Source organism: Falco punctatus (assembly GCF_963210335.1).
Source record: "Falco punctatus genome assembly, chromosome: 6".
In the NCBI taxonomy this organism is placed as follows: domain Eukaryota; kingdom Metazoa; phylum Chordata; class Aves; order Falconiformes; family Falconidae; genus Falco; species Falco punctatus.
In genome coordinates this window covers 82,580,891-82,597,546 of record NC_137585.1, presented here as the reverse complement: position 1 = coordinate 82,597,546, position 16,656 = coordinate 82,580,891, and the positions used below count along the sequence as shown (strand labels likewise).

The following is a 16,656-nucleotide window of genomic DNA, read 5'->3' as shown; positions in this document are numbered from 1 at the left end:
CATGATATCCATGTGTGTTCATTTTTTTCACCTATATTTTTTTTTCAGTATTTTTTAGCCTTTGCTTCTCTATTATTTCCTTTGTGTTCCAGTGGAATAAGTATTTTAATCATTGTTTTTCGCTACATCATCTATGAAAATGAAAAGAGTACTTTCACTTCAGTGAGACTTTACTTGATAGAGACTATACCGTGCATTTTATATGCAAGACTTACCAAGCTAAAGCATTTAACAAATCACAGGAACAGCACAAAACAGTGAAACAAAGCACGCTGTGTCTCAGGATAACCAATTCAGAGAATGTGAGGTATATGCAGAAACGCTTTTAGACCTTCACATGTCCATATGCTCAGATCTCAGAAAACAAGTTTCCAGCTTCATAACTAAGCTGTTTGTCTAAATGGACATCCTTGACACTGCAATGTTTTGCTGTCTGTTCTTTTGTGTCCCACTTGTACTGGAGCTGTTTGTTGGCACTGTGGACACCATGTTGTTTGTGAGATCAGTCCTTTCCATAGTGGATCTTTGCACAATAAGATTGAACACCCTTCTGCAGAAAGAATCCTTGCCAGTCAGATAAAATGAGTTGAAGTATGAACATCATCTCACAGGCATGCAACAGCAAAGCAGAAAGCTAGTATTTGGTGTAATGATGGGACTGTAATTATACTGTGCATGCGGTGCAGAAAGAACTGCCACTCTCATGATGTGGTATTATTCCTTGATGGGCACCTACGTACTGGTGTCTTAATTAATCACTGTAAATATGACAGGTTAGATTGATAAATGACAAATGTAGGTTTGCACTTGCTCCTTGAACTGTTAAGAGCAGGGCTTATTGTAAAGTGATGATCTCAGTTCCTCTGGAGGTGACACTGTTGTGACACTGTTACAGTGCCCATTAACAGCATGCCAGATGGAATTTTGTTCTGTCCTCACACTCATAAAATGATACTTGTGGTTGTGGGAATGACTGTATTGGGAGTAAGGGATGACTTTTAAAACAATCTTATAAACTGGAAAGCAATTCATATGTGTAAAATAAATGTGCACGAATGCAATGGCTGATATATTTTGTTATATGCCATTAATTACTTGAGCAACATATTATCATAGAGGGACATGAGGAGATTTGTTTGCTTTAAGGCTAATTTGGGGGAGTTTAAACATGTACACTATAATTAATGCAATTAATAAGGGGTTTTTTTGGTCAGAAATAAATTTTGACGAAAACATCTTTTGATGCCACTTGCTGAGGAGTCACACTACTCAGAGAATCACAGGTGGAAGTGTGGGGGAGAGGAACCACACCATACCAGAGATTTGGGGCATACATTTTCTTGTCCCTTCTTGGCCATGTAGAGGCAGTTCAACAGCATGTGCTGTTGACTGAAAACTCTAGCGCGGTTACGCTGTTGGGTGAAATCAGAGCTGGGTTTCTATTCAGTAGCAAAGATAAAAGAAATATAATATTGAGATCACTACCTGTAATAATTGTACTGCATTATCTTTGAATGTAATCTTCAAAACTGTGGTCCTAGAAAATAATGTGTGTTTTCTACCCAAAATACATGCTGGGTACACACACCTATATTTAAATACATGTTCTAGAGTCAGCAAAGTGGCACTGGGTAGCAGGCCCGCCTCAGGAGAATTTTTGGTTTGAGTTTCTATTTCTGCAGTGGTTCAATGATTTCCATCCGTTTAATTGATAGGTGAAGCTGCAAAAAGAATGTTGTCCTTGATTTCAGCACTTTGTGAGATGAAGAAAGTGATCAAATTTACAGTTTGCATTGCCCTGCTGAACAATAAAGCATGAGGAAGAAAAACTCACATTCTTATTCCCAATATTTACTTTTCATATTGTGCATTTAGATTTTCCTCTGTGCTTTTCCTCCAGGTTGTTTCGGTGTTAGAAGGTGTGCTGTCTAAATTGTCAAGATACGATGAAGGCACTTTTTTCTCATCATTAGTTTCATTCACTGTAAGTGTTTGGATTCACGATGGTTCTGTCCTTTCTGTGCATAATTCTGAAATTGTGCATAATCTGTAGTAATAAGCACTTACTGTGTGTTGTTTTAACTTTCTAAAGGTGAAAGCAGCTGCAAAATATGTTGACGTTCCTGTAAGTACAACTCTTTTAATTTATTTTTTCTAGTGTTCATAATAATTCAAAAAATAGGGGCTTTGTTAGCTCACGTTTTTCACTGTTGACATTTTGCTTTCTTACAGAGATTCATTATAGCTTTGCACAGGGCATTTGAACAGCCACTACAACCCTCAGAGGGAATTTCATTTCCCTCGGGCAACAAGTAACTCTCAAAGCAAAGTTTAGAAAGGTTATTCTCAGTGCACTTTTTCAGTTGTGGAAGACTGAGGATTGTAACTTAGATACTCTTTTGTAGGAATCTTCCCATCCTTGGGCTAAATTGTTCACATGTGCAGCATAAGCAACAAGTGAAAGCATCGTACCTAAATATCCGTTATTTGTAGCTTTCTTACTTCAGGACCCAATACTGCTTATTTAATCCCTTGCTTGCTAAATCTCTATTTGATTTACCGTTTCTTATGCAATGTTTGTGTGGTAGAAATAAAAACTAAAAAGAGTAGCTGTTGCAGCTCTTTCATACATAAAAGCAAAATTCAGCTATTAGAATATTATTATTATTAGAGTGTCTTAGTAGAATATCTTTTCTTTTAAAAAGCAAGGAAGAAGTTATCAAATACTGTCATTATCACTGTCAAATATTCTTTGTTCTCTCACAAGTCTGTGTCCTCATCCCTTTTTAATATGATTCTAAATCTTATTTTCCAAGCATAGCAAAAAAATTACTAAAATTATTATGTTAATGACCTTACAAAAAATAAAGTTCCAAATACAGAAGAACACCTGGCATGCTAGACTGTATGGTGGCCAGAAATCCTTTCAGCAGGTCTATACTTTAAAATATAATACTTGCAAGCATAAATTAATTGGGTTTTTAATCCATGCATACTAAATAAAAGAAAAAATCTGTTTCTGGAACTTGTTATTTTGCTGTCTTTATATTTGCTTTATTCATAAGATAACAAGTTGTAACATTTCCATTCAGATGATGTTTTCAGAATTTTTTTCTTATTTGATTACTTGTGGACTTTTTGTTGAATTGTATAAATACTATTTTGTTTTATAAAAATGAAAAAATGCAGGCTTAATCTTGCATTCAAAGGAATAATCTCATATCAAATCCAGTTAATGTAGAATACCTCTTGTTAATGCATTTTGCTGTTGAGCTGCCCCAAAAGGTCCTTGGTGAGGCACTTAATACTCAAAAACTGAAGAAAAAACTCATGAACAAACTAGAAATCCATTGACTTCTTTCATTACATAGAATATCTATGAGAGGGAGATGTCAAAGTCTTTTACCATTGGCCTGAATACATTGACATTGAAGTTCACAGTAAAGATGAGGCTGAAAAATACCTTTGCCACAGGCTGAGGGGAATATTGTGAGTCAGGTCACACAGGGATGCACTGCTCCAGAGAGGGGAAGGCAGAGCGGGGAGGTGGTTGCTTGGAGCCCCATTGCCTTTCTCACATTCACTGCAAGGTATTGCTTGGCCTGAAGAGATGACCAGATTATAGACAGACTGCCAGGATCCTTGCATTTTTACAGCCCCTTTCCTTTTCAGCTATCTCATGCACCTTTCCCACAGCCCACGATGTGAACTGGACTATAGTACTACAGTTGTAAACCACAGGTGTAAGCTGGGCTTCAGGGAGGCGGTGGATCTGACCAAGCAATCATCTTCCACGTTCTGGAGGGCATTTTACCTGGGATGAAGGAGTTTGATAGGCTGGAGTTTGGTTTTAGTTCTTCAGATTCTTCGCCTTGTTGTAAAGATGCAGTTGAGGCCAAGAAGAGCTGTTACTGTCAATACTGACAGTGAGGGTCCAGTCTGAATAGGGTCAAAATTCAGCAGTTGTGGAAGTTACAAATTGCAACTGCAAAAGGAGGCTATAAGCCATCACGTTACAAGGTCATCTCCCGGGCTCACAGCTGAAGTGAGAAGTGGAGAGGGGGGCAGCACAGGGTGGGGAATTTACACTGAGCTCTTCTTGGTCGTGTGAAGGTAACCTAGCCAGCCTGCACTGACGCTAACTAAACGCCTCATGTGGCTGCATTTTAAACTAATAGAGTTTAAAATCTCTCCTTGTCCCTCCTTATCATAGAGCTGCATATATGAAAATGACTTAAGGGTGACCACAGTAGGCACTTCCTTTTGATGTAGTTGCAAATATGTGCAGAATTGCACTTTGTCAGATAACTGCACTCTTGTCCGGGTGCCCCACTTCCATTAGAGGATCTTAGTGGGTGACCTTAGCGCTGTCCTTGGGGTCCCTGAAACACAGCTGTTGATCACTTGGTGGATCTGGTGGAGAAAGGCAGGGGTGGGGGTGGGGGAAATGCAGGCAAAAGGCCTTTGGGGGTTTTCCGAGTGTGTGAATTCAACAGAGTTTTTGATCTTTGATTACCAACGAGGCTCAATATTTGGCAAAGAGGGAAAAATATGCTGGTTTCTAGTGAAATAAGAAGAAATAAACTAGACAAAAGAGATATTAGAAGAAAATGAAGGTACTACTGAGCAGAATGTTTTAGAGAGAGGATGAGAGGTAAAGGGGATACAAAAGTTAAAAAGTAAATAAATATTGAAATAATAAAGAAATCAAAAAGGAGGAGGATGTTATCGGGTGATTCTTGGTCATTTTGAGGAACAGGTTAGTTTTATTAATACCAAGAGGGGATTTAGACATTAAGTAGTTGGGCACGAAGGTACACACTCCCCAGAAGGCATCCATCGACTTCTCGAGGCAAGGTGGGAAATGTTGACACAGACTTGCAGTGCATTTGGCATTTGTAAAAATGTTGCTATTTACCCTTCCATTCATTAATCTTGCCAGCAAATTATGAATAACTCCATCCAAAAAAAAATCATCCTTTTTTTTAACCTGTTTAAGAGAACATCCAACATTAGGCTCCATTTTTCAGAATGCCCTTTATCAAGCGGGATGTATGCAGTCACAAGGAGCTCTCACTCCTTTCCCCAGCCATTTTGCATAGGACTACATGGACACAGCCTATGTTTTGGCAATTGAAACACCAACAGAAATACTAGGAACAGTGCAAAATAACCCAGACTAAGAAGAGTAACAACAATGATGGCTTATGATTTCCTTAAAATAATAATGCAAAAATCTAGTTGCTATTACACTCGTTTTGTTGGTAATTGTCACAGTATGCTAGGCTCTGAAGTGAAAGAAATTGTGGCTGCTGTGCCTCTGAAAGAAACCAAATGTTCAGAGGAAAATAACACAAACGTTACAAATATAAGCAGTGCATTAAGGATGCAGTTTGTTCTCGTGTTAATGCAGTTTTGATACTTAGGAATGCAGGAGCTGATTTAAGTTACTTTTTTAAAAAAAAAAAAACAACTCCTCACCCAAATCCACTATAACTCTGTTAGTTTCTCTTAAAGCTTGAGCAATCCTTAGGAGATGTAGGAGTCCAACCTGTCTATTTTTTTTCTTTTTTTTTTTAATATTCTGTTCACAAAGCCAGTTAATTAATGAGAACAGGGAAAGAACGCAGTAGAACTGAGGGCAAAAAATGTATATTGTTAATCTCAAATTATTATTATTCCTCAATCATGTGGATAATTTCATTGTGTTCAGTTTCTCATCATTTAATTCAGTTTTGCACACAAATAATTGTGTCTGTAGCTGGTCATTTCTACAAACATTTGCCTCATTTACAAATATAACCAAAGCAATTACTCATACAAATTGAGCATCCAGTTACATGCATATGTATATACTGCTTTTTGTTCAGAAAGGTATGTTTAAATCCCTTTGTAGGAGCCAGTAATCTATGCCAGTCATTTAGGGGGCACAGAAGGAACCTAATCCTCCCTCACTTCATGTAGGCCACCTGTCATACCAAGTGCAGAGAGGCCGTTTGAAGGACCCAGGGCTGACAGCAGTGCACAGCGCGCACAATGCCAGGCCTCTTGCTCCACTCTTGCCTTTATGCGGGGATCAAAGGTATGAAAAGGGGCCTCACACATGTGCCAGTATTTGACTTACGGGGGTCCTGTAGAGGCCAGAGCAGGAGCTCTGCCTCCTACCAGGCAGATACACATTGGGACCTTCCAGATACCTCCATTTCCAAATATCACACTTGTACTGCGTGGCCTCTTCTAGCTGGTTTTAAGAAGCAAATTACTTTTTCTGGGAAATCTGTTTATTCAGGTGTGACCATACTGTGCCATTCATTTTTAAGCAGGATTTACTTGGAGACCTCTGTTTAAAGAGCATGGAGCAGTCATTATCCTCACGCTCAGGGCTTCTCCTGCTTTCCTCCACCACGACGTCCTCCTCCTCCTCCTCCTCCTCTGTATACCCGAACCTGGGAAGTGGCCCTTCTGTTTTCAGATCCGTAAAAACAAGCTATTGCAGAATTGGAAGGAAAGCCCTGCATCATCTCTTTTAAGTCAGGAGTACTTTTGAGATACCTCTTAAATGGAGATCAGAAGGATGGCTGCTAATCAGCAGGAAAGTTAAAATAACGTAGTAGAACATAATTATTTCGGGGAAAAAAAAGTATTTTAATACCTGGTTTTGTCATAGGAACTGTAGCGTTTTGAAGAACTTTTTACACTACAGAATTAAGATCCTGGTGCAGATGCACACCTGTGTTGCCCCATGAATGCAATGAAACTACACATATATGAAAAAATGTTTGTGTAAATGCTTGCAGAATCACAGCTTAAGTTCTGCATGACAGTTCTCAAAATACAGACATTTAGTCTTTGCCACGGTTGCTTTTTCTTGTACAAGAAAATGTATTCAAGGCAGGGAAATGTATTGTATTTTTTCATTTAAGCAAAATATTATTTTTCATAACCATGTGAGAGTAAAATGTTACCTTTATAATAGTCTGATTATACAAATGATGCATCTTCCTCCCTGGCTTATGTATTTTGATTTGTAAGAAATGAAGGGAGCGAGGATCTTGTCATGAGTACAAGTAGGTTTTATTCGAAAAATATTTTTATGATATTTTAATTCTGTCATTTCAAAGCCCAAGTGATGAGCCTTGCAGTATTTAGAGGAGAAATTTCAGCCAGTGAAATTTTCCAATGCACTCTTTCATTTGGTAGTGGACACTGAATAAGGAGCTCCTGTGTTTCTCACAATAGCCCCCTCCAGCTCATCACTCCTTTTCATTTCATTGTTACATCCATGCTCTAGTTAAAATGTCTCCCTCCAGGATGCAAGGGAGAGGAAGGGGGTGGAGAGGAGAGCAAAAACAAAATGGGACGAAGTTTGGTTTTATATAGTTAAGAGTCTAACATCTGTTCTCATCTTTGAAACTTCAATGCTTTAACAGGATAGAACTTGGTAAAACTAGATTTTTTTTGTTGGTAATACCAAGAATACGGGTTTGTTTAATACTTTCTGATGCTAAGAAATGTTCTGTGACAAATGCCAAAGTGAGAATAAGCATAACCCAAGTATTTACAAATGTACATTGTTTTTATCAATATTTGAAACAAACTTGCAAAAAGCTGTGCAGAAATTTAGGTGTACCTCTTCTGTAGGAAAAGCCTAATATTAGTGGCAATATTAAGCTTGTTGCAAAATCTTTCAGCAGCAAAACATCTGAATGCTGGAAATCAAGGCAATGCAGCATTACTTTTGACTAGGTGCCTCAGGCAGATTTTGCCGGTGGGAGCAATGTGTGTCAGTCCTAATACAGCTCCTACATCATCTTGGAAACTGGAATAATGTAGTTTAAAATTTGCCTCCTTGTTAAATAGACAGTAGGGTAGAGTTTTCCTGTTTAAAGGGGGAAAGTTAAGCTGTTTCTTCTTTATCTGAACTAGTTGCTATGAAAAAGCGCCTGTCGATCTGGACCCACCTACCAGTGAATTGTAAAAGAAACAACCTGCACCTGTGGGATTAGGTGCAGCAGCAGGAAGTAAGAGCACTTGCAGTATATAATTAAAAAGGATTCCCCCCACCCCACCCCCCCACCCCAGCATGTTCATCTTGCCAGGTTAACTAGTGATTAACCCTAAAAAAGAATGTGCTGAAGCCTACACCCTTGTTTAAACTCATTCACTTGCCAGTGTATTCAGTTACTTGTGTAACCAGCGACAAAGTAACCCTATTTACAACTCTTCATTTCCTGGTATTTTATTTGATGTCTTTGTGTTTTCAGTTTCTCCATTCATCTCTTTGTTTGGTTCTCTTTCATTTCCAGATAGGCAAAACATCTTGTCTGCTGTTCTGAATAAAACAAACCTACAAAAACTTTTTATCTATCATAAAAAAACCCACTTTTTTTCTTGGGGAATTTTTCAGACAGAATACCTTTTATTACACCTATCTGGATAAATATACCAGGTTAAATTCTTCTCCCAAAAATGTGAAAATAACTCTCTCCCATTAACTTCAGCAGAGGTTCTCCCAGAGATTCAGAGGAGCAGAATTTTTTATATTGGGTATAGATGTGGAGACTGAGTTGCTTAAATCTGTCTGATATCAGTAGTGAAATGCCCCTCTGTGACAGTTGCTTAAAATATGTCTCAGATTCTGTTTGTCCTTTAAGGCATATCCAATTGCTTAACTGTTGTTTGTTCTTTTATTCTGCATTAACCTGTTTTGGGGTTTTTTTTCTGAAGTTTAATAATCCATAATACAGCAGTAGAGGATCATGTAATCGGAGCCTCCCATCTAATACATAATCCCTGTTAAAAAGAGTTAAAACATTAAATATATAGCACTAAGCTTGTTTTGATGCTTATAATAGCTTTCTTTCCTTCTTTCACATGTTTAGAGAAAACAAATAAATTCAATACGTTCAATATGGGGAGATAATGAAGTATTTGATATACTGTTGGTTCATTCAATGTTTAATGTGTGTCTTGCCCACCATGAGCAAAGATGGTTAACTTGCAATGATTTTGGTGAGGTTTCAAAACAGGGAGTCATACTATTGGAGTACTGATAATCTTGCTTACCCAGACACATTTCTGCTCTAGGCAGACACTGTTTAAAAGGAAAATTAATTTTTTTCCACAGCAATTTCAAAGATAATTATCCTGCACACATTAAAGAAGGATGACATGTTTTAAAGAACTGTAATTCTAATTGGTAAATGTCACCAGCTGTTGCAGTTACTCTTACTTGTGTATATTCTTTTAATGATTACACTCCTGTGCCACAAGCTACATGAAAATATATTCACTAGGTGTGAAATTCCCATATGTCACAGCTTCAAGACTAGGTAAACATCTCAAAGATAAGGGGAGAGTTAATGCTGGTGGGAAATATTATTTTTCTAGCTTTGGCTGTCTGCAAGATGAACATTTCTTATTGAACTTAACAAAAGAAAAAACTGCATGAATTGAAAAACCATTAGGTTTTAGCATTTGGTGGAGGATTCATTTATACATTTGAATATGTATCTCCAAGAACTGTAATCAGCCTTTCATTTGTTAGATTATCTCATTCACCCACCCCATGAGTTTTCAAAATATTTAACCATTATCCCTCCAAGTTAAAACTAGTCCAATTCCTCTAAATTGCCTATCAGGTTTTAGGAAGTAGATAGGGTTTCAACACTGGTTGTATTCTTTTGTACCATCACAAATAAGGACACTAAGGTAAGATATGGAGCTTTCTTTTTTAAATCTCCTTCACTTTGTTGTTTAATTTAAAAATATTTCGGTCACATTTCAATGAAGGCACATTTTTATGAAGGAAATCTATTGATTTCTGTGAACCAGATTTTCCAACAGAAAACTGTTTTATCTATTGTAATCTTACATTTTTATTTCTATGCTTAGTATCAAGATGTGTAACTGAGGTGTAAATGGTTCTGTTTTCCTCTTAAGAGTTTCATGTAGGCCTGTGTGTATGTGATAGCTTTTTGAAATGAGCTTTGATTGCCTCTGGAATGTCTAATCGACATGTGCCAGAGACATTTCAGGTTTTCAGTATGAGTTTTGGAGATGCTGAGAGTGTTAAACCAAGCCATCATTCCATGTTTAGCTGTTATTTTTAAGAAATGAAACTGCCATTGATGCACATGTATAAATGGAAAAGAAAATCTTATTTTAGATCGTATTCCTATATGTGTCCATAGTAGATTCAGGCACAAAGAGATGAAGCTTATGATCCAGGAGGTTTCACTCACTGCTTTTTTAAGGGGAGAATGCTCTCGTCCTGTTATTGAAATGACTGGGTTTGGACAGGTATTAGTTTGGGCATGTTGCACCTTCCTGCTTGTGCTCAGACCTGTTCATATACATTATAATATATTATATACAAAATAATAAGGAATGAGAAAAATTAAGTTATCCACTTGTAGACTAGAAAGGAAGCCTTAATATAAAATTATATATAAATATTTGAACTATATGAGCATGTTTATGCATACAAGCCTTTAAAATAAGCTAAATGTTTTACTCTTAGAGCCTTGTATGTATGCTATTTTCAGACAATAACGGTTTCTGAGAAATAGAGTTGACTTCTGTAAGTCCCTGAATTCAGGGACTGGGTATAACTGCTTTTGTCAAGCGGTTAATTATTCTGTACGGAGTAGTCTTAAACAATTTTGAATCCTTTATGAGCAGCTTTGAGCTAAGGCTTACTGTAAACTATTAGAAAACTTAGCCTTCTTTTGCATGCCGTGAACTTTAAAAACTATTATTTGGGAGCAAGTGCTACTTTCACAAACTTGCTCACACAGAGGACATTTACAGAAGACTTTCCAAAGTGCTTGTGCTCATTCTTGGTTCCTGTTAGAGGAAGGTGAGATCCTGATCAGCGCTGCATATGTTGCCAGGAGAGGGGATGCTACAGGCTGTTACGTGCTCTAGCGTGGAACAACATATTGTGGCTACAGAGGCCCAGATGTCCCAGCTGGGCAGGAGAGAGCAGTTTCAGCCACCACCCTGGCTGGCATGACATAGCGTCACACACAACATATCCTTACCTGTCCCGTGTTTGGGAGTGCAGTATGAAAATTGTGCCTACTCTGCTGTTCATAAGGACACAGATTGGTACAAGAAGGGAAACATTTCAGCCCTTGCTCATTCCCTAGTCATCCTCTGAGCTGCTTGTGCCAGTGCAACATTTTCAGAAAAATAGGAGTACAGGTCTACTGTCATATCAACCTTTTTATGCCATTGCTCTCAGGGGAATGCTTGAACTTAGTTTGAATCACTGAGTAGGAGCTAACCTCAAACAAAAAATTCAGCTGTATATTGGAAGCAATTTGCAACAATGAGGCAATGAAAAAGGAACTGGATGCTTTTTTTAACCATTTTCCAAATGTGATAGCAGAATCTGAACCTTGAGGGTGGGAGCAGCTATGAGAGCCTCACTAACAAAAAAGGGGGAAATGTCTGCCTGCCATTGACCTTACCAGAGTCAAGACATCATTCCATTACATAAGGCAATGTAGATTTATGACTCAAAGCATCCATAAATTATAACACTGAGAACTTTATTAATAGTGAACCCTCCTGAACTTGGTAACTAACCCAGAATTCACAGCAGATTCAGTAAATACAGTTTATGTATGTGTGAACATTGTAACACAGTTCATTATGTTTAAGTGTAACTTCTTACAAGTCTCAGTTGTTGAGTGGTCTATCTTCTTCCCTTCCCACTACTTTCTCCCCTTTATGTCTCCACAGAAACCAGGGATGGATCTAGCAGACACCTACATTATGTTTGTTCGACAAAACCAGGATATACTTCGAGAAAAGGTCAATGAGGAAATGTACATAGAGAAGTTATTTGATGTAAGTAACTACCCTTGCAAAGCTTGCTGGTGTCACTACAACATCAGAAGAGATAAGCTGCATTTTGATGGTATTCAACAAGCCATTCAAATGTTCTTCTCTGCTGGTCATATTTTCTTTTGCTTGTTGTTTACCATCTTCAACTGTCAAAGGTGGCCTTTCTTTAAACTTTTTCTGCATGAAATTCGTAAGGGAAAGAAGGCATAAATAAAATTGGTAGAAGATTATTATTTGAAATAGTCATTTTTCCACTGTGAGTAGTCCAATTTTATTTCATCTTTTGATTTTTGATTTGTTAATGGAGAGAGCTAGATTGGTGTTGTTTGTGGGCTCCATTGCAGACCTAATTTCCCTAAATAAAGAACTTACACAGATCACTGCCTGCTCATGTACAGCAAGGGTCCAGTTATGCCAGATACATCTACAGGTTTGTACTTGCATGGTACTTGCATGGCATGACTTTTATAATTTCGTTTTATGGATTTTTAGTTTAAGACTTGTAATTTCTTAAAGTTGACCAAACATTTAATAAATTGTCAAATTCATTTTCAAAATTCTAATCCCACTTCTGCAAGTTCAGAGTAATCCTTGTCCTCATCCTCGAGGCCCACACATTGCTAGCCAGGCTGTATCTTTGCAGTAATTTCCCTCAGCTTCAATGCTGGCTTCCACAGCCTCCCTCCACTCCTTTTACCGTGATTTCTCCTCTTTTTGTTAGAAATTATCACCTACTACCTAATGTATACCTTTTCCTCATACAAGGCTCTCCTATAAGGCTACTAGCAACAGTCTTGAGCATATTTCTGCTCATTCAGGTTCTGAGCACTAATTTATGTCTAGCATGTCCCTTTCTGAGTTGTCCGACAGAGAAGCTGTAGGCAGCTGAAACTGTACCTTCTGTATAAATCCAAAGCACTACACGTGTAAAACATGTCTAAAATAAAACTTAACTTTATTATAAACTTGGATCAATTTACATTTCAGTGATCTTGGTCACTTGTAATTACGTAGGAATTTGAACAGGGAAAGAAGTCATCTCTGGCACTGTGCAATGCAATTTATTACAAAACAAATTCTGGAACATAATACAGACTTTGAAATGTATTTATTTGTGTGTCATCTCTGAAGTATTTTAGAAAGCTTTGCTGGCAGTTTCATTTAATTATGCAAGTTACAGCAAATGTTTTCATAACAGCAATTCACAGCCTTTACTGTGACACTACAGTTGTGGCAGTCACAGAAGGTCCCATAACATAGACTCTCAGCAATGGTATGTCATGTCAGTGTTTGTTGTTTGTTAAACTGGGTGGTCAAAATGAGACTTATCTCTCAGATTTTATATTTCCAGACACTCTCAGGCAGCTTTACAAAAAAAAAGTATCATCTGTTTTAATAAGCTAAGTGCTAATATGTGTGAAAAGAATGATTTTATAAAAGCTTTGATGCCCTGCAGGGGTAGAAAAATTATCATCCATCCAGCTGGCACCTTCACAAAGTACTAAAACCATATTAGCAACTTCTGCTTCAGTTTGCTTTTGCACTGAATCTGCAAGCATATGTTTCATTTTCAAGTTTCTATTTTTTATTTTTCTTTGAGGTTATTTTTGCTTATGTTGTAATTTACTGAACGTTAATAAAATTACGTGCCTAAGGCCAAGTCGAACTCTCACTGGAGAGACCACATTGACTTTGTTGATGTAGTGGGATTGGACGAAGCCTTAGGCTATGGCCATAGCAGTAAACTGGCCAGGGCCTGGGCACAGGCCTAAGAACTAGCAAGTGATCATCCATACCATTAAGTCATCAGCATGGTTCCTGGCATGGTTTTGGGTTAGGCCAACTAGCGCTAACCCAAGGACAGGGCCTCAGTACAATTGGATTAGCATGGGTCAGTGACCTCTGCCAAGTTTCATTTCAGCAATCAGGCTCTTCAGCTCAAGAAAACATCTCCTCTGTGGATGCGAGTCATGACATAGCACTTGCCTTTGAGACAAAGAAACACTTCCCTCCCCTTTTACTCGGTAGTACATATTGTATACTGTCGTGGCCAATGCTTGTAGCTGTAAGGAAAGAAAAAAAGATGTATATGATAAGTATTCTGTGTGTCAAATATCTATTTGTATCTTTACTTTTCTTTATATGTGGTGGTGTCACATTTCTACATAACATGACGCTAGGAGGTATAACCGGTTGGACAGTTTCAGATAAATGCGTTAACAAATATGTAAGCTCATAGCATGCAGAAATTTCAAACAAGGGCATCTCACTGTGTTAACTCATTTTTCCTGAGACTAACTTAGATTTAGAACAGTACGATTGAGTAAGATTTTGCCCATGGTTTTGTGAAGAGTTTTTTGAATAACTGATATAACAAAAACTAGGTACTGTTTATAAATTCAATTCTATCAAGTTATATTTCAATAGAAAGAATAAAATATATTTACCTTTTTATGTAAATATACTTCAAGCCATTCGACTGGCTGCAGTTGTAGATCACAGTTGATTTCCCATTAAAATACATTGTATCAGATAAGAAATCATCAGCCAAACGAAACAGAAGTGCATGTCTGTGCTTCAGCCAGGGAAACACCTCATCCAGAATCACCAAAAAAAATCAGACTGTTCTGTGCGCTACAAGTGTTAGTTATAAATATAGATGACATCAGGCCTTGGATGCTATTTTAAACCCAAGAAATATATAGTTACAAACTATTTATGCGCAGATTTCATTGGCTTGATTCAGAGCTGCTGTATACTAACAGCTGTTAGTGACCAAGAGAACGGGATGCCTATCATATGAAGTAAGGTACATGACAAAGATCATTTAAATTTAAGAATAGTATTGATACTAGTACAAATGTCTGCCAATGGGTCATAGTGTGTTAAGGCTAGAAGTTTTTTCTATCTACCTGAGAAGTCTCAAACCAGGGAGAAGACTAAAAATGGCATTGTTTTATGGTGGTGCTTGGTAAGCCTGGAAGAGCAGTGCCATGCCATACAAAATGTGAAAATCAGGAGAATGGCATTTTAAGCTTGTGATATGAATCCTTACATATGAGAGAGGATCAGATCTCCAGGGGACTTCAAAAGAAGACTGGGCAGCTAGTTTTTTTCTGCACCATTTTTAAACCATTTAAATCCTATGCTTCAGTACCTCTGCTGATCGTGCAGCAGAACCAATGCAGAACAGCATGGCTTGGTGTTCCTAGTACCACTGGTCTCTCCCCCGTCAGCGTACCTCTTCTCGTTCTTAAAATTAATCATCAAATTTAGAGTCACAAAGAGGTTTTGCTTGGTCAGTTTGTCAGAGGCACTTAGGACTTCTTGTCTTCCCTTGTGGTCTGGGACATGGTCTTCTTCCTAAGATCAGCTGGGAATTTTACCTACCAAATTCCTTCCCGTCACAGGACCTCAGGACATTTATCTCCTACTGTCATGCTGTAGCAACTTATAGTTGTGGGGGGAACTTTTGTTTGTTCGCTTGTTTTTAGCACCACAGATCTTAAAGAGCACTAGGAAGGTTTTGTAGTGCCTTGTATGTGTGGATGGTCTGCAGTAGTTCTGCGTTAAATGTCTACTCCATGTTCATGACGCCTGAAGGCTTAATTCAGAGAATGATCCATGTGATTCCTTCCAATCCCCTACTCCACTGGAGTAAACTAAGACAATGAAGTTATGTTGGGACAAATTTCTCTAATAAACTCAAATTTTCTACCATTAACGCTGCAGTGACTCAGGTAGATTCAATGTATAACAACTATATCATGAACACAAGCACTACAGTGTTTGTTTAATGATTACAATTTTTAATTACAATTAAAAGCATCACCCATGGAAACGTTTTTTAAAGTTTAATCACTTAAACCAGGAATCATTTTTTAAAATAATGTTTAGTAAAATGTTTTAGAAGCAAAGTTGTACTTTTTTTTATTTTTAACCAGTGTTTGAAAAATACTTATTTTCAGAAAAGGCTGTAAAAGTAGCAGTTGGTGAGTGGGAAAATGAAGTATTTAGAACAAAATTACGCAAACCTAGAATAAATCTCAAATATTACTGATTATTTTTAAGGCCCCTCATTCATAAAGATAATCTGCTTGATGGATAATATAAGAACATTTGTGCAGCCTATCAAAGAACAGTGCCGTGTATCTGATCATAAAATCAGCAGATATAAAAAATGTCCAACTATGAAATTCCTGTAGGGGCTGGTTCTACACTGTCAAAATCAATGGCAGTTTTACCATTAACCTTAATAAATGCAATCCTGTGTCCATAAACATGCCAGGTTATCATCACTCACTAGACTTGGATTCATTCTACCTGAATTTTCAAGATGGGACTAGTAAGTCTTGAACTCCTAGACATTTTAAATTACGTTAGACTTACAAATTAAAAACTGTTTCCTTTAAAACAAAATGGAATTTTATTAACAAACCAGCTTTAAAAAAGTTAAGTCGTTTTGCATAAAGCACTGTTTAAAACAGCGATACAATACTTACTTTCTGTAGTAATGTATAGTTTCTAAGTACCACTTGGGTAGATTCTCACTTTCTTGTACCTGTTAATTGCATGTGAAGTATGGATATACTTGTCTGAACACTGAAAAAAAGTGTTTCAGGCATTTTTCCTTCAAAACCCTTCTTGGTTTATTTGCCATTAAGAGCATTATCTTATACTTTATATTTGTGTTGGGTCTGTTGTTAAAAACTTACAGGGTAAACAGATGTATGATTTCAATTTTATTAAGACTATATAGGCAATGAAATCTTTATGCAATAATTGATTGCTGCTTTGAGA

The 16,656-nt window shown here is 37.4% G+C and overlaps 1 protein-coding gene across 4 annotated transcripts in view; it reads left to right on the top strand.

Annotated features, from left to right (window-relative positions):
- CADPS2 (calcium dependent secretion activator 2) overlaps positions 1-16,656 on the top strand; it is a 327,139-nt gene that overhangs the window by 288,841 nt on the left and 21,642 nt on the right. For all 4 annotated transcript variants that reach the window (XM_080393905.1, XM_080393904.1, XM_080393903.1 and 1 more), the window contains 3 exons: positions 1,901-1,984; positions 2,093-2,125; positions 11,752-11,859. In XM_080393905.1, the coding sequence (XP_080250031.1) occupies positions 1,901-1,984; positions 2,093-2,125; positions 11,752-11,859 (225 nt within the window). The remainder of the gene's footprint in view (positions 1-1,900; positions 1,985-2,092; positions 2,126-11,751; positions 11,860-16,656) is intronic.